Source organism: Balaenoptera musculus, chromosome 4, assembly GCF_009873245.2.
Source record: "Balaenoptera musculus isolate JJ_BM4_2016_0621 chromosome 4, mBalMus1.pri.v3, whole genome shotgun sequence".
Classification (NCBI taxonomy): domain Eukaryota; kingdom Metazoa; phylum Chordata; class Mammalia; order Artiodactyla; family Balaenopteridae; genus Balaenoptera; species Balaenoptera musculus.
Genome location: NC_045788.1, coordinates 89,796,112 through 89,819,755, shown reverse-complemented (window position 1 = coordinate 89,819,755; position 23,644 = coordinate 89,796,112). Strand labels below are relative to the sequence as shown.

General features: G+C 37.1%; 1 protein-coding gene across 2 annotated transcripts in view; it reads right to left on the bottom strand.

Annotated features, from left to right (window-relative positions):
- The window catches only part of IFT57 (intraflagellar transport 57), a 66,492-nt gene extending 46,121 nt beyond the window's left edge, over nt 1–20,371 (bottom strand). Inside the window, exons 1-5 of one of the 2 annotated variants that reach the window (XM_036851062.1) lie at nt 20,041–20,371; nt 17,340–17,502; nt 16,385–16,503; nt 12,501–12,591; nt 5,413–5,481 (exon numbers count right to left, since the gene is read on the bottom strand). In XM_036851062.1, coding sequence (XP_036706957.1) covers nt 5,413–5,481; nt 12,501–12,591; nt 16,385–16,503; nt 17,340–17,502; nt 20,041–20,246 — 648 coding nt within the window. In that variant the 5' untranslated portion in view covers nt 20,247–20,371. The remainder of the gene's footprint in view (nt 1–5,412; nt 5,482–12,500; nt 12,592–16,384; nt 16,504–17,339; nt 17,503–20,040) is intronic. The other variant, XM_036851060.1, reaches the window with a different exon arrangement.
- Nucleotides 20,372–23,644: the final 3,273 nt, after the last annotated feature.

Here is a 23,644-nt window from a genome sequence, read left to right as displayed (position 1 = left end):
GTGCGTTCAAAAGCTACACTAAAGATCAAGTAAAACTCTCTTTTACACTCAGCAAGAACTGCTGTTTGAGCCTCCTCTGAGCAGAGAGGAGTACAGCTTTCTTCTCTAACCTACATTTCCTATTCACCTCCAGATGTAAAACTGATGGGGTGGTACGGCCTAGCTACCAGAGAAATAAAAGCATTTACTCAGCAATGTGTTCCATCACACTCGAACATGTGGCGTTTTAATTGTTTCTTCTGTGGAACACCAACGATAGACTTCCCACAGTCAGAGCCCAGACAGGAGAACTCACACCCAAATGTTTCAGGAAAAGAGAAGAAAAAACATTTTCCTCGAGCAGGAATCAGAACCAGGGGCATCCTATGGGGCACATTATGTTGTAGAATGGTATTTTTTCCCTGTATTAAGAAAGGACATTTTGTTGAAGAGTAAAGTGTAAATCATATGAAAAATGAGGAAAATGTAAAGTATTTAAGATATTAATCGAAGTAGATCCATCTTCTCCCCCTTTTGATCACAATATTGCAGCCTTACCACAATGACATCCTAAACTAAAACTGAAATGATGATTTTTATTCTAAGCCCAGATTTTTACTTCCTTACAGCTTTTGCTTTTTAAGCTAAAAATTCTCTCATTCTTGGTACAATGAATTTTTTGCTAAGTAATTAGAAACCAATTGTGTTTAAACCTTTTGAGATAGTTGGTTTTATGCTGTATAACTCAGGATTTGGTTTCTAAAACCTCAAATTTAGCATCTCAAGGAAGAATGGTGTCTATGGCATGTTTGAAAAAAATGTTTTGAAATGAAGTGATGGGCATTTAAAAATAGAATTCAGAGAGCACACAGCTTCCCTCCCATCCTTTTTTTTTCACTGGGGGAGAAGAATGACACATCTGCATCATGCTGCCAGAACACTACTGCTGTGATTCTATTGAGCTTCAGAATGGAGGGGAGCTACAAAGACCACTCATAATTACAGCATAGTTACCATGAACATAAGGCACTTTCCAATCAGCATACTCAAGTTTGAAACAGGAATGACCCAGAACACCTGCCAAACACCTTGTCACCAGAGCCTTCCTTCCCTGCTCCCACCCCTCACACCTCTGAACATTATACCGCACCCCTAACCTCACAGGCTCTGCCCAGCTGTCAGGGCTTTAATTCCACACCAGTGTCCCTCCCACCATGGCCACTCTCAGGGACGCTTTCGCTCAATTTCAGATTTCAAGAACATTCAGAAATCAGAGGGACAGAGAGAGTGTAGAACTTTGTGGGCTAGCCTTAAAAACTAATATCCATCCATACTTTTTTCTTTCTAAGAAAAAATTCAAAATTTAAATAACTAACCTGCAAATCAAACTCTGGAAAAATAAAGCAATCCCTCACTAATTGCAGGAGTTATTATCTTGCAAAGTACAGGCATACCTCAGAGATATTGCAGGTTTGGTTCCAGACCACCTCAATAAAGTAAATACCACAATAAAGAAGCAAGTCATGCAAATTTTTTGGTTTCCCAGTGCATATAAAAGATATATTTACAATACACTGTAGTCTATTAAGTGTGCAATAGCATTATATCTAAAAACATAATGTATGTGCTTTAATTAAAAGTATTTTATCACTAAAAATGCTAACCATCATCTGAGCCCTTAGCAAGCTGTAGTAGTAACATTAAAGATCACTGATCACAAATTGCTGTAACAAATATAACGATAATGAAAAACATTTTGAAACATTTTGAAACATTTGAAAACAATTTGAAACATTTCAAGAATTATCAAAATGTGACACAGAGACACAGTGAGCAAATACTGTTGGAAAAATGGCACCAGTAGACTTGCTTGATGCAGGGTTGCCACAAACCTTCAATTTGTAAAAAATGCAGTATCTGCAAAGTGCAATAAAGTGAAGCTCCACAAGATGAGGTATGCCTGTATTATTGGTAAAACCACAATGGGGTAACAGAATTGGAGGAAGAAATCACAGTAAAAATGGCTTTAAAATACATTTTTTAAACCTCAAAGTAAACAACTATTCTGAAAAACACCTGCTTCCAAACAAACCAGTGCCATCACTATAAGCGTTCGTGATTGACAGGAAGCACCATTTTCTTAGAACAAAGGTTTCAGTGCTCATGAAATACTGCTGCTGCGTTATGGTCTGATTAGGCAGACATCTTAAAGTTTAGTCAATGGGCACACAGAATCTCTTTACAAATTCTTCAAACTAGCGGTTACAGGCTTCAATTATGCAGTGGGAGTCAGGAAGCTAGACCTCTAGGGTCTCCCTTCAAGGAAGGACCTGGCGCACGGTTGCGGGCAAGGTGGCCCTCAGCCGGCTTCCGGCTGTCAGCTCCCTCGGGCTCTGTCCCACCTGCAGAGCCACCTTACCTGGGGCCGCGTCCTCCCCAGGGCAGACCGCCTCCAGCGACCGGCCCAGCAGGCAACACTTCTTAACCCGGCCTTTCACCATGAACATCTTGCATCCCAAACTCTGTCTCAGTGTCCACTTCCAGAGAACACAATCTGCAACTTATGTCTCTTTCATTTACCTTTTCTCGTGCTCCATTTACCACAAATCTCAGGAAAATGTTCGTGTACACCCAGCTTCTTGAGTCACCATGATACTTAAGGGCACACTTTTCAGGGCCTAGACTTTGCTTTATTTAATGAAAGAAAGGAATATAAGTAGATTTCTCCCTGCATTATCCTACACGGTACATAGAAGAGGACCCAATTATTGCTGAGAAGTTCTTTTCTCTATGAAGATTAAACTATACTTTCTCATAAAACTATAAATATAAAATAGCATTCATTCACGTGTGTATTCATTCAACATTATTCAGTATTGAGCACTTTCTACACACCAGGCACAGGTGCAAAAGCAGTTAAAAAAGCTTCTGCTCTAGATGAGTTTGCATCCTACTGGTTGAGATAGACAATAAACAAATCAGATGAATACAATGCCGAAGTCTGTGAAGAACAATAAAGCAGGGGGAGGATTAGAGAATGACTGGAGAAGCATCTATTGTTTCAAAACCACAGGTAGAGGGGGACTGTTGTAATCCGCACGTTGCTCGGCTGGCAGTCACGTATACATTTAGTACATCAATTTCCTAGATAGTATCCATCATTCTTGCTCTAGTGAAGAATTCATCACATCAACTTTAGTAAAATAATATTTCTTCTGCATTGGGAGCCCACATGCTGCATGAAACACAAAATCTTAAATCTGTGTTACTAACCTATAGCGCAATTCTGTCTTGGGGAAAGAGCAGCCTGAGCCATCGCAAGCTATAGTCAGATACAGCTGTCTCAGGCAGATGGCTTTAGTGGGCAACATCATAAACTTGCCAGATTTTTTAAAATATGAAAGGGTTTTCTGCCTCATTAGTACTTCATGGCTGACCATCCACAAACACCTGGTGTTCAGACTTCTTCCTCTTGTGAAAATGCAACCACACATAGTCTTAGTTCAAAAAGGTATATGTTATATAATCATTGTCCAAAGGATCTAATACCTAGATAATTATAAAGTCACAGGTAGAGGGAAAACCCAACCTTACACAGCTTAATTGAAGTGAAAAATTGAAATCAGAACCAATAGGGACTTAGAGTAGTGGTAAAGGCAAGTTAAATCACTTTGCTCCTTCCCAATACTCAAACTACTTAGTCCAGAGGGAATCACAAGTGGCCTTTACCGGCCTCTATTTATACCATCAATATAAGAATGAAGAGTACAAATATCAGCTTCTTTCTAAGAATAAGTGTGTATGCATCTCTACTTTTGTTTTTTTCTTCATACTTTAGAACTCTGTCATCACATCTTCAACACATACAGGAACACCAAGCACCACAGTGTCCTTGCTTAAGATAGGAATCTACCCCGTTGAACTCTTGTTATAAGGTAAAGGAGAAAAAGCAATAGAATTGGGAGTTTGGAGAAACTGAGTTCAAATTAAGCCACTATAATTTATTAGCTTTTTAAAAGATCAAACTGTCCCAAGGTAATAAATTTCAGTTTTTGTAGCTGTAAAATGGAGATAACATCTTCTCAAATGCCTTACAAGGTCACTAAAAAACGTGTTTTAAAGTACTTTGAAAACTACAAAGTGATGTGCAAATGGATTGTTACAACTGGAGTTTATCTGTTTGGATTTAAATGTTAACACATTATTCTGAAATAATTTTCAATTGAGCAACAAAAAAATACATACTTTCATTTAAGAAGCATTTATTCAGAATCTTCTGTGTTATACTATGGAGAATATAAAAAATGATAGTTATCCCTGTTAGCAAGGAGCTTGTACAAGTCAGATTTGAGAGAAGGAATGTGGGGGGAAGGTGTGGTTTTGGTTTTTGCCAACACCTTTTAAGTACTTTCTATGTGCCAGACATCGTTATAAATGCTTTAGACGTAGTAACTCTTTTAATCTTTAAAAACTCTACATAAAAGGTAATATTTTTATCCTCATTTTACAGATGAGGAAGATAAGGCACAAGAAGGTTGGAAACCTGCCAAAGGTCAGACAGCTAGTTAAGTACTGAAAGTCTCAAAGTCAACTCACATACTCAGTCAAGTTAGCCACAATGTTATGTTATATTACAGCTCAAGTTGGGCAGAAAATGCACACATATCATTAATAATAGTTACTAATGCTGACTAACAATACTAAGGCAGTGAATAATAAGTGAAGAGATCAGTGTGGGGTGAGGTGGCCAAGGAAGTCTTCATGACATGAACCCTAGATCCAAACTTGTTGGTAGAATTGAGATAAGAATAATTAAATAAAGAACAAATAAGATTGTGTTTCATACATACATTTTTGAGCATGCAATAGGTATCACTTTATTGAAATATTACATACATATAGGAAAATAGAAAAATCCCAAACGTACTTTTGAAATATCTCATTGAGGGGGTTCTCTTTTATAGACTGGGTTTATTTCCTAATTAAAACAGAGCAAAAACTGACTTGAAGCAACATCTGACTACCTATCCATATACCAGTCTTAATATAAACCATTTTATTTCAAAGAATTACCATTTGAGTATTTCCTATAATCAAGACCATTCAATACTGCCCATTATAATGGAAAATAACTTGAATTATATATGTTTTTCCATAATAAAAAAAAAACAAAAGGCAAATCAATTATTTCCAGTTTACATGAGAAGCACTGAGTTGATATTCCATGGTATGGACGGAAGGCTTTCCCACTTGCCCCTCTGATTTTCATATTTGCTATAATTATAATATTGTATATATAGAAAAACAGTTCGAGAGCTACTTTTCAAATGACACACAAAGCAATGGCCAAGAATGATTTCTACTTGTTCCAATTTCCAGCAGAATATGTGTACTGACTGCTGGTTGGTCCTGTGTGTATCCCATGTAACTTACCAAGCGATAGGTCTGGGCCTTCAAAACACTGAGATCAATAAAGTTTTCTTCATTGTCTGTCTCCTCTTCCTTAGAAAAATAGAAGAGTTTAAAAGTTAATAATTATAAAAGTTGTAATTAAAAAAGGTATTTTCAGATTTCACATACTTAATATGCTAAGCTCTATAGAAAGACTAATGCAGGAAAGGGTATTTAAAAGCCTAGTAGTGTGCATAAAGTAGGGCATAATGTTATCGGTTTTTTGAGGTTTTGATGATGCCATTTAAAAATAGGACCTCTTTTAGATTCACTGAAGAAAAGAAAAAAATAGAGAACGATGCCACTGCTGTGAAACTGGGGATAAATAAACATAAAAACATAACAAGAAACAGTCCCAAGTGGCATATCTGAAATAAAGAGACACTGGAAGGAGTTAATGGAAATTTTGAGTAACATGACTAAAATGGACAAAAATAAGAGGCTGACAGATATAGAATACTCTCACCTACTCCAGGGACCAATCACATTAATGTATATTTTTGACATCTCATCTTTTATATGCTCAAGTTTAAAGATATTAAATATTAAATCTATATAAGGATGTAAAATATACACATGTAAGACACTAACCTTGTATCTTAGATATTAACTATCTAAAAGAAAAGTTCAGGTAGATTCCAAGCTGGTCCTGATTCCTAGCCCAACTGATATGGGGAATGGGGTCAGAAGTGACCCTTTGAGAATCAATCCCCTCTCCAGTATTCAGTAAATACAGAGTCTGAGCAGGTTCTCTAAGCATATACAACAAAACAATAGCAAAGATCAATGAAACTAAAAGCTGGTTCTTTGAGAAGATAAACAAAATTGATAAACCTTTAGCCACACTCATCAAGAAAAAGAGGGAGAAGATTCAAATCAACAAAATCAGAAATGAAAAAGGAGAAGTAACAACAGAAATACAAAGGATCATAAGCGACTACTACAAGCAACTATATGCCAATAAAATGGACAACCCAGAAGAAACAGACAAATTCTTAGAAAGCTACAACCTTCCAAGACTGAACCAGGAAAAAATATGAACAGACCAATCACAAGTACTGAAATTGAAACTGTGATTAAAAATCTTCCAACAAACAGAAGTCCAGAACCAGATGGCTTCACAGGCGAATTCTATCAAACATTTAGGGAAGAGTTAACACCTACCTTTCTGAAACTCTTCCAAAAAATTACAGAGGGAAGAACACTCCCAAGCTCATTTGACAAGGCCACCATCACCCTAATACCAAAACCAGACAAAGATACCACAAAAACAGAAAACTACAGGCCAATATCACTGATGAACATAGACACAAAAATCCCCAACAAAACACTAGCAAACCAAATCCAATAACACATTAAAAGGATCATACACCCTGATCAAGTGGGATTTATCCCAGGGATGCAAGGATTCTTCAACATATGCAAATCAATCAATTTGATACATCGCTTTAAGAAATTGAAGAATAAAAACCATATGATCATCTCAATAGATGCAGAAAAAGCTTTTGACAAAGTTCAATCACATTTATGATAAAAACTCTCCACAAAGTGGGCTTAAAGGGAACCTACCTCAACATAATAAAAGCCATATACAACAAACCCACAGCGAACATCATACTCAATGGTGAAGAGCAGAAAGCATTTCCTCTAAGATCAGGAACAAGACTAGGATGTCCACTCTTGCCACTATTATTCAACATAGTTTTGGAAGTCCTAGCCACGGCAATCAGAGAAATAAAAGAAATCCAAATTGGAAAAATTTGGCAAAAGAAATAAAAGAAATAAAAGAGATCCAAATTGGAAAAGAAGTAAAACTGTCACTGTTTGCAGATGACATGATACTATACATAGAAAATCCTAAAGATGCTACCAGAAAACTACTAGAGCTCATCAATGAATTGGGTAAAGCTGCAGAATACAAAATTAATACACAGGAATCTCTTGCATTCCTATACACTAACGACAAAAGATCAGAAAGAGAGATTAAGGAAACAAGCCCATTTACCACTGCATCAAAAAGAATAAAATACCTAGGAATAAACCTACCTAAGAAGGCAAAAGACCTGTACTCAGAAAACTATAAAACACCGATGAAAGAAATCAAAGATGTTACAAACAGATGGAGAGATATACCATGTTCTTGGATTGGAAGAATCAGTATTGTGAAGATGACTATACTACCCAAAGCAATCTACAGATTCAACGCAATCCCTTTCAAATTATCAAGGGCATTTTTCACAGAACTAGAACAAAAAAATTTTACACTTTGTATGGAAACACAAAATACCACGAAGAAAAAAAGCAATCTTAGAAAGAAAAACAGAGCTGGAGGAATCAGGCTCCCTGACTTCAGACAATACTACAAAGCTACAGTAATCAAGACAGTATGCTACTGGCACAAAAAACAGGAATATAGATCAATGGAACAGGATAGAAAGTCTAGAGATAAACCCACACACCTATGGCCACCTAATCTACGACAAAGGAGGCAAGAATATACAATGGAGAAAAGACAGTCTCTTCAATAAATGGTGCTGGGAAAACTGGACAGCTACATGTAAAGGAATGAAATTAGAACACTCCTTAACACCATACACAAAAATAAACTCAAAATAGATTAGAGACCTAAATGTAAGGCTGGATACTGTAAAACTCTTAGAGGAAAATATAGGCAGAACACTCTTTGACATAAATCACAGCCAGATCTTTTTTGACCTACCTCCTAGAGTAAGAAAATAAAATAAAAAATAAACAAATGGGACCTAATGCAACTTACAAGCTTTTGCACAGCAAAGGAAACCATAAACAAAACGAAAAGACAACCATCAGAATAGGAGAAAATATTTGCAAATGAAGCAACTGACAAGGGATTAATCTCCAAAACATACAAACAGCTCATGCAGCTCAATATCTAAAAAACAAACAACCCAATCAAAAAATGGGCAGAAGACCTAAATAGACGTTTCTCCAAAGAAGACATACAGATGGTCAACAAACACATGAAAAGCTGCTCAACATCACTAATTATTAGAGAAGTGAAAATCAAAACTACAGTGAGGTATCGCCTCACACCGGTCAGAATGGACATCATCAAAAAATCTACAAACAATAAATGCTGGAGAGAGTGTGGAGAGAAGGGGACCCTCCTACACTGTTGGTTGGAATGTAAATTGGTACAGCCACTATGGAGAACAGTATGGTGGTTCCTTAAAAAGCTAAAACTAGAGCTTCCATAGGACCCAGCAATCCCACTCCTAGGCATATATCTGGAGAAAACCTTAATTCGGAAGGGTGCACACACCCCAGTGTTCATTGCAGCATTATTTACAATAGCCAAGACATGGAAGCAACCTAAATATCAGTCATCAGAGGAATGGATAAAGAAGATGTGGTACATATATACAATGGAACATTACTCGGCCATAAAAAGGAATGAAATTGGGTCATTTGTAGAGGCATGGATGGACCTAGAGAGTGTCAGACAGAGTGAAGTGAGTCAGAAAGAGAAAAACAAATATTGTATAATATCGCTTATATGTGGAATCTAGAAAAATGGTAGAGATGAACTTATTTGCAAAGCAGAAATAGAGTCACAGACGTAGAGAACAAACATATGGTTACCAAGGGGGTCAGGAGGAATGGGATGAATTGGGAGATTGGGACTGACATATATACACTGCTATGTATACAATGGATAACTAAGGAGAACCTACTGTATAGCACAGGGAACTCTATTCAGTGCTCTGTGGTGACCTAAATGGGAAGGAAATCTAAAGAAGAGTGGATATATGTATATGTATGACTGATTCACTTTGCTGTACAGCAAGAAACTAACACAACATTGTAAAGCAACTATACGCCAGTAAAAATTAATAAAAGAAATTAAAAGAAGTATGTAAGACAGTGGTTCTCAAAATGTGGTTCTGAGACAGGCAACATCAGCATCAGCATCACCTGGGAGCCTGTGAAAATGTAAGGCTCCATCCCAGAGCTACTCAGAAAGTAGAAACTCTGTGAGTAGGGCCACTAAAACAAGATAGGAGAACTCTGCTAATCTTTGGGGAACTGGAAAGATTTTAGTAAAACATGAAACAATATAAATGCAGATTCCATACACTCAACTAACGTTCGTATTTTTGGGGATGGGGGCAGTGGGGCATAGAGGTGTAGACAAAACTGATCTGTTTACATGTTAAATCTTAAGCATACATGCAGAGGCACACCTTTGAGAAACAGCTCAGTCTATCCTGTGTTTGCACTAATGATGGTCTACTTAACCAGAGCAAATGATTGAAATGCCAGTGACTCAGTGCCCATGGGAGAAGAGATAAGTTTATAATGTTTTTATAATAACCTAATCGGTACTATTTACACAGGTGATCAATAAATACTTGTTGAATTGTGGTGGCTTGAACACTCATAGGCAAAAAGCTTTAACAGTAGGTACCAGAAAAAGGATTTAAGTTACTAAATATTATTAAGAAAGCATTCGAAAGGAATTTGAATATAAACAGACTCAAAAATAGTTTTAAAATAAATTAAGAGGATTTTAATCTCAGTAATTTAGAAGGCACTCAACAATTTCCTGTCATTTCTTTGCCTAATATGTATCCTCTTAATTCTTTTATTGCCAATTACTAAGGATATGATTATATACCGTGAGAACATTCTGTGAGAATATTCTTTGAAAATATTCTGGGTCGTGATCCCCATCCTCCCTCCGTTCCTCTCTGCCTCTCTCTCTCCCTCCTTCCCTCTCTCTCTCTCTTTCTTTCCAATGTGTCCTATCTTTATTTGGCCAGTCTAAAACTGAAGGTTTCGAGTTTCTTGTTGATTATAGACTAACTTTACTCTGTCAGAAATGATCTTTACCATCCTTGAGCTACCCCACAAACTGGCAACAAAATGAAGAACTATCCCACCAGCCAAAGGCTTTTTGGCACTGATCCAGCTCTCCTTAGCAAGAGGAATGGGAGAGGTAAGAGAGGGTTCCTTAGGATAATACAATGACAATAAGGAAGAAAGGAAAGAAAAAAATTCAAGAGACACGACAGCCTCAGAGGCAACCCTCTGAGGAAGGCCTTCAGCTTGATCTTATGACAGTAGAAGGTCTCTACTTCACAGTTCGCAAGAAATGTGTGAAGAGGCTGCTTTCTAGTTTGTTTCTCTAATTTACACAAACAATAATGCTGCTTTGAACTTTAAATCATTCTCAGAAAAAAAAAAAGCTATAATTTCTAAAAGTTACAAGCAATATGCTGACAGGTGATTTTTGGTCAAATATTTAATGAACACCTACTATGCACCAGGCGCTGCATAATAAACTGGAGATACAAAAAATGTGCAAAATTGGTTTCTGCCCTCATAGAGTTTTCCTTCTGATTAGTAGGTTTTCTTCCTTTTTTCCCCCTGACTAGCAGTTTTGAGTTATAGGTCTTTGAAGCTAAATATTGATGCACTAGGACCAGGTATCTGTAGATAAGCTATTAACTAATAACTAATAAACAGTAACTAAGAAGACAAGATGAGGAAGATACCCGAGTAAAATAAGTGAGACGAACAACTGGGACTATGTGAGGACTTAGAATTTTCTGAGCCTGAATGGAAAGATCTATTACACAAAGTATAAAGTCTAAACTTAAAACGCCCAAAATGATCTGGACCTGGTCTATCTCCCCAGTTAATCTTAAGCCACCCTCCCCCTCACTTACAAGATCCGGCCACTATGGTTTTCTCTCAGTTCCTTGGTCATGCTAAGCTCCTTCCTGCCTCAGAGTTTCTGTACATCCAGCACCACCAGGTTCTTGCCCAGTGCCTGCTTCATAACAGATGCTCAATAAACACATGAATGACTACATTTTTACCTTAACTTTAAAAATTTATCACATTAAGGAAGATATCTTTTAAACTGATTAGTTTTATAGTGGTCTTTTTCCTTCTATAAATAGCAGTCATCTTTCTAATACATATGGTTTAAAATATTTCTACTGCTAATAAAATACATGTTAAAAACTTTGAAGATATAAAGATGCATAGAAGAGAAAATAATCATCCATAATCCCTCTACCCATATATAACTAATGTTAATATATTAATATTATTTTTCTTTTTCTGCATATTTTATATAGTTGAGTTTATGCATATAGTATAAGCTGTCATCCTCACGTTACTAACATTTCTTTGTAAACAGTTTTTAATGGCTATATGATATTCTACTATCTGATACAGTCTAATTTATTTAATGGTTATTTTCATCATTCACTATAAAATAATGCAGTGATTAATATCTTTGCAGCATATAGTACCTTAGTAAATTACTTTAAGCTGAAATACAGAATATACTTTCCGTGGATTCAAAAAATCACCTGAAAAATTTAATTGGTTTATGACCGTAAAATACACTACAAAGTTTTTTTCCCTTCCATTTTAATTTCAAATCATATGTACACTTCCTAAAACACCAGGGTCAATCCATATCTGGTTCTGAGGAAAAGCTCTTTTTCTCCACCATTTTCCTAGTCTAGTCTGTTGTAGAGATGTGAACATATAATTTCACACTATGGATAGAATGTTAAGAATGCGGATAGGCCCAGAGGCTGCCAAACAATTTAAATAATGTCGGTACGTATAAGTATTTTTTAAGTTCCTGCAGGGTGGTAATCATCCTAATTTTAGAAGCATAAAGGAGTTCCTGAGAAATGAATGGTGTTCTTATGAAGCAGAATGTATTAATCCTAAATTCTATTGTTCTCTTCTAAATTCTTTATTATTTATGGCCTATTTAAGATCATGAATGGTTGTTAATAAAATGTTAACCCATATAACTAGTGGTCTACAACTTCCTGTCTACATTTGAAGAACCTCTGCTAAAATTCAGACCTCAATCATTACAGAACATGAGCATTAACTTAACTAAAGGTCTAAACAACTGATACTTGGCACTCTATTCAAAAGCTTTTCTTCTCTAGAAACAATGAAATAAAATATATTCCAGAAAATGGAAGTCTAGGAGAATTAAGGGAAATGAATCCAACGGTGAAAATGAACAAAAAGTTCAGCAACACACATACCACAAATTCTTCATCCACTTTATTTAATGTTAATTCTGCATCATCTTCTGCAACAGTTTCTTCTTCTAATTCTTCCACTGGGTATGTTGGTCTAAAATAATAAAGCTTAACATGAGATAAGAGTAAAAAACAAAACATTTCAGCAGAGCAAAAAGGTATAATGTGAATATTAAGGATCCCCCCGCTACACAAGTTCTGGTCCTTTTTCACTTGCCCCCTTTTCCAGAATCACTGTTAAATGTTTCACGTACCCTTCCTGAAACCTTCTACGTAAAGAAGCAAAAATGTTTACCTCCAAATTTGAAGAATCAAGTACATAAATGGGATGATACCACGCATACTGTTAGCCAACCTACTTTCTTTACTTACTAATATACCACACTTAAGTACATACACAGTTGACTCTTGAACAACATGGGTTTGAATTGTGTGGGTCTATTTACACAGAGATTTTTTTCAATAGTAAATACTACACTGCTACACGTTTTCTGGTAGATTGAATCTGCAGATACGGAACTGTGGATTTGGAGCGACGGCTTATAAGGAAGGCCTACTACGAGTTATACACGGATTTTCCACAGCCTTAAGCTCTGCATCGTTCAAAGGTCAAGTGTACAACTTCCCCCCGCTGCCCCCAACACACCTGCACTGTATTCCACTGAACCATAAGTCATATGACTAGCAATCTCTGGCTGAAAATTGACGTTGTTTCTAGTTTCTTTACTAGACAGTACTGAAAAGATCATCCTTATACATTTATCGTTTATGTATATCATTTAAAATAAATTTGTACAAGTATAAGGGCTGGGTCGACAACTTTGTACATTTTATTGTTTTGCTCGATATTGCTAAAACCAGCTTCCAAAACGTTACCCTAATTTACACTCCCAACAACAGGGACTCTGTTTCCATACATTTGCCAATATGGTAAACATCTGCCAATATGGTATACAAACTTTAATCTTTGCCAATCATCTAAGTGAAAAAACCTCACTCTTGTTTTAACTGCATTTCTTTCACATGAGAGCGGTTGAATACCTCTTCATGTTTCAATTGGTTATGTGTGTTTTTCAGTGAAATGCATATTTATGCCCTCTGTCCTTGTGTATGTATATTAAGAAAATTAATGCTTTGCCTAACTGTGTTAAGAATATTTTTCCTATTTATTTCTTATAGTTTTAGCTATTCAGGACTGTTACAGTTCTTATTGCATAGACTTAGCAACATTTTCTTGCATGGGTCCTAGCTTTAACATCATATACATAAGGCTTTTGCATCACATGACACATCCCACACCCCTTTGGTCTTTCAGCACTCCTATAGTTTCATTTTTCACATTTACATTTTTGATCAATCTGAAATTTATTTTTTAAATTTTTTAAATGTATTTATTTATTTATTTTTGGCTGCATTGGGTCTTCATTGTTGCGTGCGGGCTTTCTCTAGTTGTGGTGAGCGGGGGCTACTCTTTGTTGCAGTGCGCAGACTTCTCATTGCAGTGGCTTCTCTTGTTTCAGAGCATAGGCTCTAGGCGTGTGGGCTTCAGTAGTTGTGGCTTGCGGGCTGCAGAGCACAGGCTCAGTAGTTGTGGTGCATGGGCTTAGTTGTTCCATGGCATGTGGGATCTTCCCAGACCAGGGCTCAAACCTGTGTCCCCTGCACTGGCAGGCAGATTCTTAACCACTGCGCCACCAGGGAAGTCCTGAAATTTATTTTGATAGAAGTAATAAGAAGGACTTCAGCTTTGTTCTTATTTCCAAAATCTAATCAGTGGTCCTAACACTAAGTATTGAACACTCATTTCTCCATCAAGATTAATGACACACATTTCCCATACTGAAAATACTCAAAAGTATTTGGGGACTTCCCTGGTGGTCCAGTGGTAAAGAATCCGCCTTCCAATGCAGGCGATGAGGGTTCGATCTCTGGTCAGGGAACTAAGATCCCAAATGCCGCGGGGCAACTAAGCCCGCGTGCCACAACTGCTGAGCTCGCGTGCCTCAACTAGAGCCCGTGGGCCGCAAACTACAGAGCTCACGCGCTCTGGACCCTGTGTGCCACAACTACAGAGCCCATGCACCCTGGAACCTGTGTGCCACAACTAGTGAAGAGAAAAAACCCGCACACCACAACTAGAGAGAAGCCCGCATGCCACAAAGAAAGATCCTGCATGCCTCAATGAAGATCCCGTGTGCCGCAACTAAGACCCAATGAAGCAAAAATAAATAAAATTAAAAAAATAAATAAATCTTTACAGAAAAAGTATTTGCATTTAATCCTGGAAAGTTATTTTAAAAATCCATACCTCAGATAGGTTAACAAAATACAAAAATCGACATTTAATACTAAGGAAGTAAAGTACTACAAACCAAATCAATCTTCTTAAAGAATAATTTCCTTTTTTTTTTTTTTAACTAATTAGAACTAGAAAATATCTTAAAGGCAATGTTTTCCTAGGATTTCTACGTTTTCTAGGGTTTGTTTTAGCATATTTAGATATATAAAATAAGCATCTATAAACACGTAACTTCTACGTCACTTACATATCACATAGTTGATATATTCTCTAATCCCTATTTTCAATGTTTCCCCCTGCTTTCCCCCTATGTATATACGGTCCCTATAAATTATCCAAATCACAAATGCGTGGCCAAGAATAAGATATGCTAAGAAACAAAGGAAGTACCAAATTAAATAGTGGTTAAGATACCAATAATTTCTGGTGAATTTAGAATTAATTAGGCAATAGATTTAATAATTTTTAAAAAATGCCAAATGCAGGATATCTCATAACTTTTCATGGAATCTAATAAAGAAGTAATGTAGATTATGTACTCATTCTTCACACTGCACTAAGTAGTACTGTTTGGGTTGGAGCGTATGAAATTACCACTTTTTTTAGTTCAAAAATAGATGAATATCGGTAATTTCATATGATTCAACCTGATGATAACCTAAGTCAAGTAAGTTTTTAAAAGTATTCATTAATAGAGAGTAGATAACTTTCCTGAGAGAATGTAACTGAATATACATTAAAATATACAAACAATATATACACCTTTCCAAGAAGTTAGTTCTAATCCAAAATCACTGCTTGCTCATGTTTTTACCTGAATAATGCCTTCCACAGTCTCTAACCTATCAATAATCCCAATCTCCAAAGGACCAAATTTATATATTTTCTAATTATAACCTATACAAATTGACAGTTTCTTAATATTTTATTCCCTTATCCATGTGGTCAACATTTATTGAGTATCTATGATACATCAAATGCTATGTTAACTGACATAGAGTACATACAAAGATTTCATAATTTCTAGCAAGAAAGTCAGACCTGTAAACAAATGACTTTAATACCATGGTATAGATACAACAATAGAAATATAAACAAATCACAGGTCAGAGAAAGAAGCAATGAACAATGCCTAACAGAGTGTCAGGTGGCTTCTTCAGTATTATTCTTGCCCAGTCACTATAAACAAAGGAGAAAATCCCACTTAAAATACTATATTAATTTCCATTTTTTTCCTTAAATCTGTAGCTATCATTTACCCCCAAGTATATACTATCTTTGGTTGTATAAATAAATATATGCAAAGAAACTTTTAAAAAATTTCCTAAATTGACCAGGATATACAGTTACAGTTAAATCTTTAATAATTATGTATCTGAACTGGGAAGGGGCACAATATCAGAACTGGTTTTGAAGATACCAGATATTCCAATTTTGTCTATACTAACTTTTCTAATTAAGTGTGGCATTTTCAGTTTAGAACAGTCAAGAAGAAATACTTCCTATCAGTTCAATTAAATAGCTCTGAACCCTTAGAAGAAAAAGCTACGCACATAAAATTACTGTTGCCAGGTTGGGTAATTTTTACCTTTTCCAAGTGAAACCAATATATTTTAATGCTTCTTCGGCTAAACAGTCAAGAACATAGCATACATGCGCTCCATAACCCGATTTTAATTTTGAAGGAGGAAAATCTGCAGTTCTCCCCTGAAATACAAAAGATAAACTGGGTATAACTTGTTATTTATATTGCAAATGTCAAAATATTTTAAGCAAAGTACTGCTGAATAAATGTATCACTTCTCTATTCTTCAAATATGATTTAAAATAACTAATTACATTGCTTCTTAGAAATCCATCTCTTTAGTCTTTTTTTTTAATCCATTGGTACAGAAATACTAAAGGAAAAATGAAGATGTTTTACTGTCAAAAGTATCAAATTAAAAGGCAATAACCTCATGACAGCAGAACAAATCATTGATCTTGTTAGGGTGAAAATTCAGTATAACCACTAGGTTGGTATCATATCATTAAACAACCATGCAAAGGATGAAGTGATTCACTTGTCAAAAATCAATAACATGTGTGCCAAAAATTCTTACTGCTTGTCCCCAGGAAAAGTCAGAAAAGTACAACTGCTATCATGGTCTATTAAATCAAAGTTCCCTTTCAAAATACAGTGTTTCAGCTTCCTAGTTTTTAGTCACTTTTTAGAAGGAGAACTAAGTATCCATAAATTTATCTCAGAGACATATCAAGATTAAGAAAAATATTATTACTTTGGGCTATAATGTGTGTACACTAAACATGTTTAGAAGTGGCATTAATGTTATAATATCAACCATTCTGAGACGATTTTACTTGAAAAATAAATCTAGATATAATTATATATATACATATATACACATATATATGCATGTGTGTATATATAGTTATTCAAAGAGAATTCTTCTAAAAGGCTAGCATTTACGTGGCTGTATTATCAATATTAAAAATGTCCTAACTTGAGAAAATGCAGAAAGAAGAGAGTTGTTTACACTTACGAATGATCGAAGTTCAGATAATATGTTAGAGATTGTTGCATTAGGGTCATCATATTCTTGAGGTTGCTCAAAGGGGCGTCCTGCTTTATTAATCAACCAAGCAGCAAGAGTGCAAAACATGTAGAACTGTTCCCCAGGATTGGTAGGCAGTGCAAAATAGTGTCTGTTTCAAAAGAAGGGGGGAGGGTAGAATATGAAATATTTCAAACAAGTCCATAGTAGCTAAAGGAGCTAAATCCAAAATTGCCAAAGGATTTTTTTTCCAAATGGCTTTAACAACAAAACACATTGATAATTCACTCTTTGAAGTTTCTAGTAATCTACAACACTCACATTAAAGTTTTTAATCAACAGGATAAGGGCAATTACTACTGGACACAAAATATTAGATCAAAGACTTTACATCCAGAAAGTGCAGGTCATGTTAAAAAACCGAGCATGTAGAACTTCGGCCAAAATCATTTATGTGTCAGGAATAATTAATAAGAGAGTACTTCCAGAAAATGGTCATTTGGAATTAAGAGATGCTCAGAGTTTAAAAAAAGACCTTAATGATTATTCACTATGCACTTTTACATTTTTTACAATGTCACTGTTATCTTTGCTTACTGTTTCTAACCTATCCTCTAGGTTAAACAGTTGTTCTCATCTTGGCTGCATATTGAGTCACTTGAGGAGCTTGTCAAACTATTGCTACCTTACTACACATTGCTTCTTCCCTCTCAGATTAAATCAGAACTTCTGGGAGTGAAGCCCCAGTATGCGCATGTTTCAAAAGTTTCCTAGGTGGTTCTAAGGTGCAGCCAGGAGTAAGAACCACTGCGTTTGTATCACATCCCCAGTCTAACAAACATTCGTTGGCTTTAGGTCAAATCCCCTAGCCTACTAAAAATAGCCCTATGAGGGTCAACATGATTCGTGCCTAAACATATCAGGAATAAAACCTGCTAGCAACAGCATTTGTCAGTTTGATCAAAGATCTTATTTTGCTTTTATGTGTAGCTATCACTATTGTGTTTACATTTGGATTTATAGATATTATAACTATTTTTCATAAGAATCAGCAGTCTACTCCTTCCTGTTTCCAAAACTTTTTCCTGCAGGGTAAGTGTAAATGTTCTGAAAGATAACAGAAAGCTGGGAAGAAAAAAAGGCCATGAAGTCCTTCCAGGTAGGTATCAATATATGTTCACACACTACTAACGACTCATCTTTTCCGTATCAGCTGATAACAACTCCAAGACAGACGAATGGATACTGATAAATACTGTAGACCTAGGACAGTGGTTCTCAAACTTTAGCAGGCATCAGAATCACCTGGAAGCCTTGTTAAAACACAGACTTCTGGGCCCCACTCCTAGGATTTCTGATACACTAGACCAGGGAAAGGGCCTGCACTTCTAATAAGTTCCCAGGTGATACTGATTCTGCTGGTCTGTTGACTGCACTTTGAGAACCATTAAACTAGGATATTTCCATGCAAATCCATGACTCAAAGTACCCTGCTGAACTCCTGAGAAAATAGTATAGAGATTATATCAATAGAACCTTAAGGCCTTTCTTTTAGTTTGAAAAATATACTTGGAGAAAAAAAACACATTTTTATTAACATAGAAGTTGTTGGTTGTTTATATTATCCTATTCATTTAAGTAATAACTTCCAATCCTACAATTTCTATCATGAATCAAGCAACGATGATTCTTCCTCTAACTTTTCTCCTATTATGGACTGGCTTAGCAATATGGGCAGTTTACATGAAGCCTACATATTTTCTAATGTGAGTTATTGGAAGAGAGCAAGAAATGAGATCCAAACTGTCAAGGGAAATTATTTGAGACTAGCTGTAGCCTTTAAGAGAAAGTACTACAAAGTCTTGATCTAAAATAAACACAAAAAATTAAGTAAGTACTAATGTGCAGGAAAGCTACAAAACTTATTTATGAGGCTATCACTAAGCTACACTGACTGGAAGAGAAAGTTCTAGCTGTCCACTATCCTCAGTAACTAATGCCAGTGGCTTCAGGATATGATGGACTTATTCCCCGCCAGAACAGGGCAGGCCTTTGCGTTCTATGAGAGAGAGACAATTCCAATAATCGTCATTTCATTTGCCTTTTTCACTTCTCAGTTTCCGAGAATACTGTTACTGCAAAGGCAGAAGTCTTTTAAACCACAGCAATTAGTGAACAAGTTTACTAACTGCATATAAAGTGCTCAGCAAGGTCTAGGTACCCACAGTTACAAGTTGTAGGGACAGGCTCTCAAAGAGGAAAACAAAAACTAGAGATAGATCTAAACTGATAATGGCATTCATCTTTCGGGATGAGATTATGAGTGATTGCAGTACTATTTTTACACATTTCCTTGTGTTTTCTGAGTTTTCTATGAGGTTGTTTTATTACGTTTATAATCAGAAAAAAAAATTGTGTTTTATGGAGCTGCGTGTGTGCTCTAGGCAAGCTGTCTTCCAATCCTATCTGTAGTTCCAAAACTTTACTCTCCCTACAAAAATACGAAGTCTAAGCTCCGTGAGTAGTCCGGCCCTCCGTCGCCAAGTTTGGGGTGAAGTGCCCTTTCCTGCGTAGGAAGACGGAGGCAAGTGCTCGCTAACTCGCGCTTGGCGTTCCCCCGAAGGCCGGAGGAAGGCATCTCCCCAGAGCCCAGCCGGTATCCAGGCGCTCGGGGGACGAGGGCACCCACCTGGACGGGGGCTTCAGGTTGTTTTTCCGGAGGAGATCCTCCTCATAGCGGAGCAACTTCAGCTTCTCCACCAGGTCCTCCATCACCACGAACATGTGGTAGGCCGCGCCGGGGCCCCGCTCCACGACCGCCTCCCCTGCCCCTTCGCCGCGGGACCGAGACACCCCATCCTCCAAACCCGACGGCATGACCACTGCCGCTGCCATCGCGGAACAGACAGAAAGAGCCCAGCGTCAGCTCCGGCCCACAGACCTCCGCGGCCTGCGCTGGCGCAGCCAGGACCTCCGCGGCCGGTTACCAGGCGACCGCCGGGCAACCCATCACCAGGGAAACTAGACTCCGCCTCCTTCCCGCCTAGTCTCTTCTAAATTCCCTCCAACCAGGGCGGGCTCCCTGGATGACGTCAAGCGTGCCCCCCGCCCCTTCCCCGCCTCTAGGGAGGTGGTGGCTGGGAGACAGCCCCGCCCGTGGGGGCGTGGCTTTCTCCCACTCACGTTAGGCCACGCCTCCTCCCGCTGCAATTTAAACACAGAGGAGGGTCCGCGGGCGTTTCCGCTGTGCTCTGTTGGTGGTCGTTAGCAGGCTTTAGGGGGCTTGGGCTGTTGGTTGCCAACAACCCAAGTTGTCGGAGTGTGAGTCAGCTGGTAGCAGTTAAAAAGAGTAAAGGGAGATGTGCAGTATTGAAGACTACGCTAGCCTGATGGTATCTTTTTTACTTTTCTTTTCAAAACTGAAAGTTTTTCACAGTTGTAAAGAGTCGATATCATAGGTTTCCCCTTACCTCAGGAGCTTTCCAACGAGAATTTTCATTAATCTTTCTCTCATTCGGGAATGTTGTGTTTAACAATATATTGTAAGATTTGAAGTATTATAATTCTCCGCTGTTACTCCAGGGCTGGGAAAAGTTGTTGGTTGGGAGGGGGTGGGGAAGAAGAAAGGCTGAGGATAAGCAGAAAGGAGGCATGAGGAAGGATTTGTTCAACCTCAGAAATAAGAACTCTAAACTCACATCCTGCTGCTTACTCTGTTTCAAGCCCATTACACGTAGTATAAAGTTTGGGGGTTCCTTGTTAAAAATCAACAAAATAAAGGAGATAATCTTGAAAGGAATTTCCCTGCGCTATAACTCTTAAGTGTGGCTAAAGACAGAGTGTTAACTACTGTACTGCGCAGCTGTTGACCTGGAAAATACAAGAAAGGGCGTAATTGACCACAGCTTTACAGTTGTCAAAAAGAGTTTGTGTATCAAGCAGATTTCCTACCAGTTACATAAAAAATGAGGTAAGTGGTGGATGCTGGAGGTTTCCTGGGAGAAGAAAACGTATGGCAAGAGGTTGAATGTATGTTTGTATTTATGTGATTTTTGATCTCTGATCTCCTGTATCTGCTACTAGAGAACATAGAAGAGGCCCATTTTTTGACAGAACTGAAGTTTAAAATTTATTTGTAGTATCTTTTTGTTCGAAAAATGGGCAGAAGAACACTTCTCATTTTAACATCAGTCTAGACCTAACTTGCTTTTGATACCAATAAAGGATCAAAGTGAAAAACCAGAAAGGCAAATACCTTTTTCTATTTACCAAAGAAAAAGAATATGTAAAATGACTAATTTATGTAGAAAATAACCCAAAGGGGAAGACCACTGAAAATTTTTTTAGATAAATGTCATCGTTTGCCTACTGCAGGTCATTAACAGCTGCTTTCAATAAAAACGAGTGGGAAATTTGGATTTGATTCTGCACCACTGCCGAATTGTTGTTTTTCTTTGCCTCCTTAGAACGGTGTTTCTCCCCCATACATACCAACAGCAACCACCATACCTGTGGGTAAAGGGTACTGTGGTATGTCTGTATAACTTTCAGAGAACAAGATAGATGCATAGCTTTTTAGGATTGGAAAAAAAAAAAAAAGTATAAGCTCAGTTATATGCTTTGAGGTCCTTGATTAATCAACAAGTAACCTGTGGCTTTTTAGATGACTCAGAACAGTGTCAGCCTTTACAGGTAAATTGATTATAACCAAGGAGATGTTCACTTGAAAGCGGGCTGCCTACGTTAGATATTCTGACATTTTCAGAAAGTTATATATAACACTCAGAATGAAATAGTCAAACATTGTTTTTTGGCTGACGAGAAATCCTCCAACAACATATGTATTTTGATTGGGGGGAGAAAACACCTTTCCCAGAACCTACCCATTTCCTTCCCAGGTACAATACTGGCGCAGCCTGGCTTGAAACCAGTATGAATAATTATTTTCCCCTTTAATTGTGTGAAGAAGAAAAGATGAAATTAAAATATAAACTGTCCCCCAGTAACTGGCACAGAAAAAAATGAAAGAAACAAAGGAAAAACCAACTGTTCAACACTGCATATTTTCTCACAGGAAAAAAAGATGGGAAAGAACACTGAAATGTCATTTTATTTTTATAAGACCTAGGGATTATTTTTGCTGAATTTTTGTTTACCCATAACAGTTTAACACTTCAAGAGGTCTTTTGCCTGATGGAAGTAGTTTCCTTCACGTGTGTGAGAGTACACACTCAAATCCTCTTCCAGCTTCCTCAGCCACCCAGGAGTTTTGGGGTACAGTTGTGTTAGTATTTTGGCAGGACTTGCTCACTGGTTGAGTAAGGAGTTAAATAAGAGCTTGAAGAGAATGGAATGTTGAGGCATGTGTATACTTCCAAGAATCTTAAAGATTTATCCCTTAAAGATTGATCCCAACATCAAATGTGTTGACCACAATTGATAGCCAGGCTTCTAACTCTTTTATCTCTTGCAAACTATCTGTGAAATGATAGGAGGTAATTTTTAAGGCCCTTAAGATATTTCTGTGAATGGGTTAATCTCTGAAAACTAAAGAGCATCCCAATCAAAAGTGATTTAAGCTAAAGAGATTTCCCTGAAAGATGCTGAGCAAGGCTAGGGGTGAAAAGGAGGCAGGTTCAAAGATGGAGGAAGTCTTTCCAGCTGCATCTCCTAATATAAGAAGTCCTCCAGGAAGACTGGGCAGACTTAAAGAACAAAGCTGCTTTGTGTTATAAATGGTCTAGTACCACCCATTTGGGATGTTAAAAACTTAGAAAACCACTAACTGAATAAAATTTCCTTAACCTGATAGAAAGTATTGGCCACAAATCTAGAAAGAAAAAAATGTTTAAATGTGAAGCATTAGAGGCAAAGCTTTTTAAAGTCAAGAACAAAGTGAAGACATCCACTCTTCAAAACTGCTAGAGATCAGAGCCAGTACAATGAGATAAAAAATTAGTAAGTATTGCAGAAGAAAAAACTGTTCCAGGTAATATGATTAAGTGAAAAATCCAAGAGAATCTACAGACAAGCTATTAAGACAGTTCAGCAAGTTTGCCATATATAAGATCCAAACTAAAGAAAAATTATGTAAAAACCAAAAACCTCAAAAACAAACCATATATAACACCCAGGAATAAGTCTATCATTATGATTACAGAGAAATTGTTAAAGTCATGGAAAATCCAAATAGGGATACAATATTCATCAATGAGAAAAGTCAGTTATCCTTACCTAATCCATAAACTCAGTACAATTTCAAGTAAAATTCCAAGAGGGCCTACATTGAAATT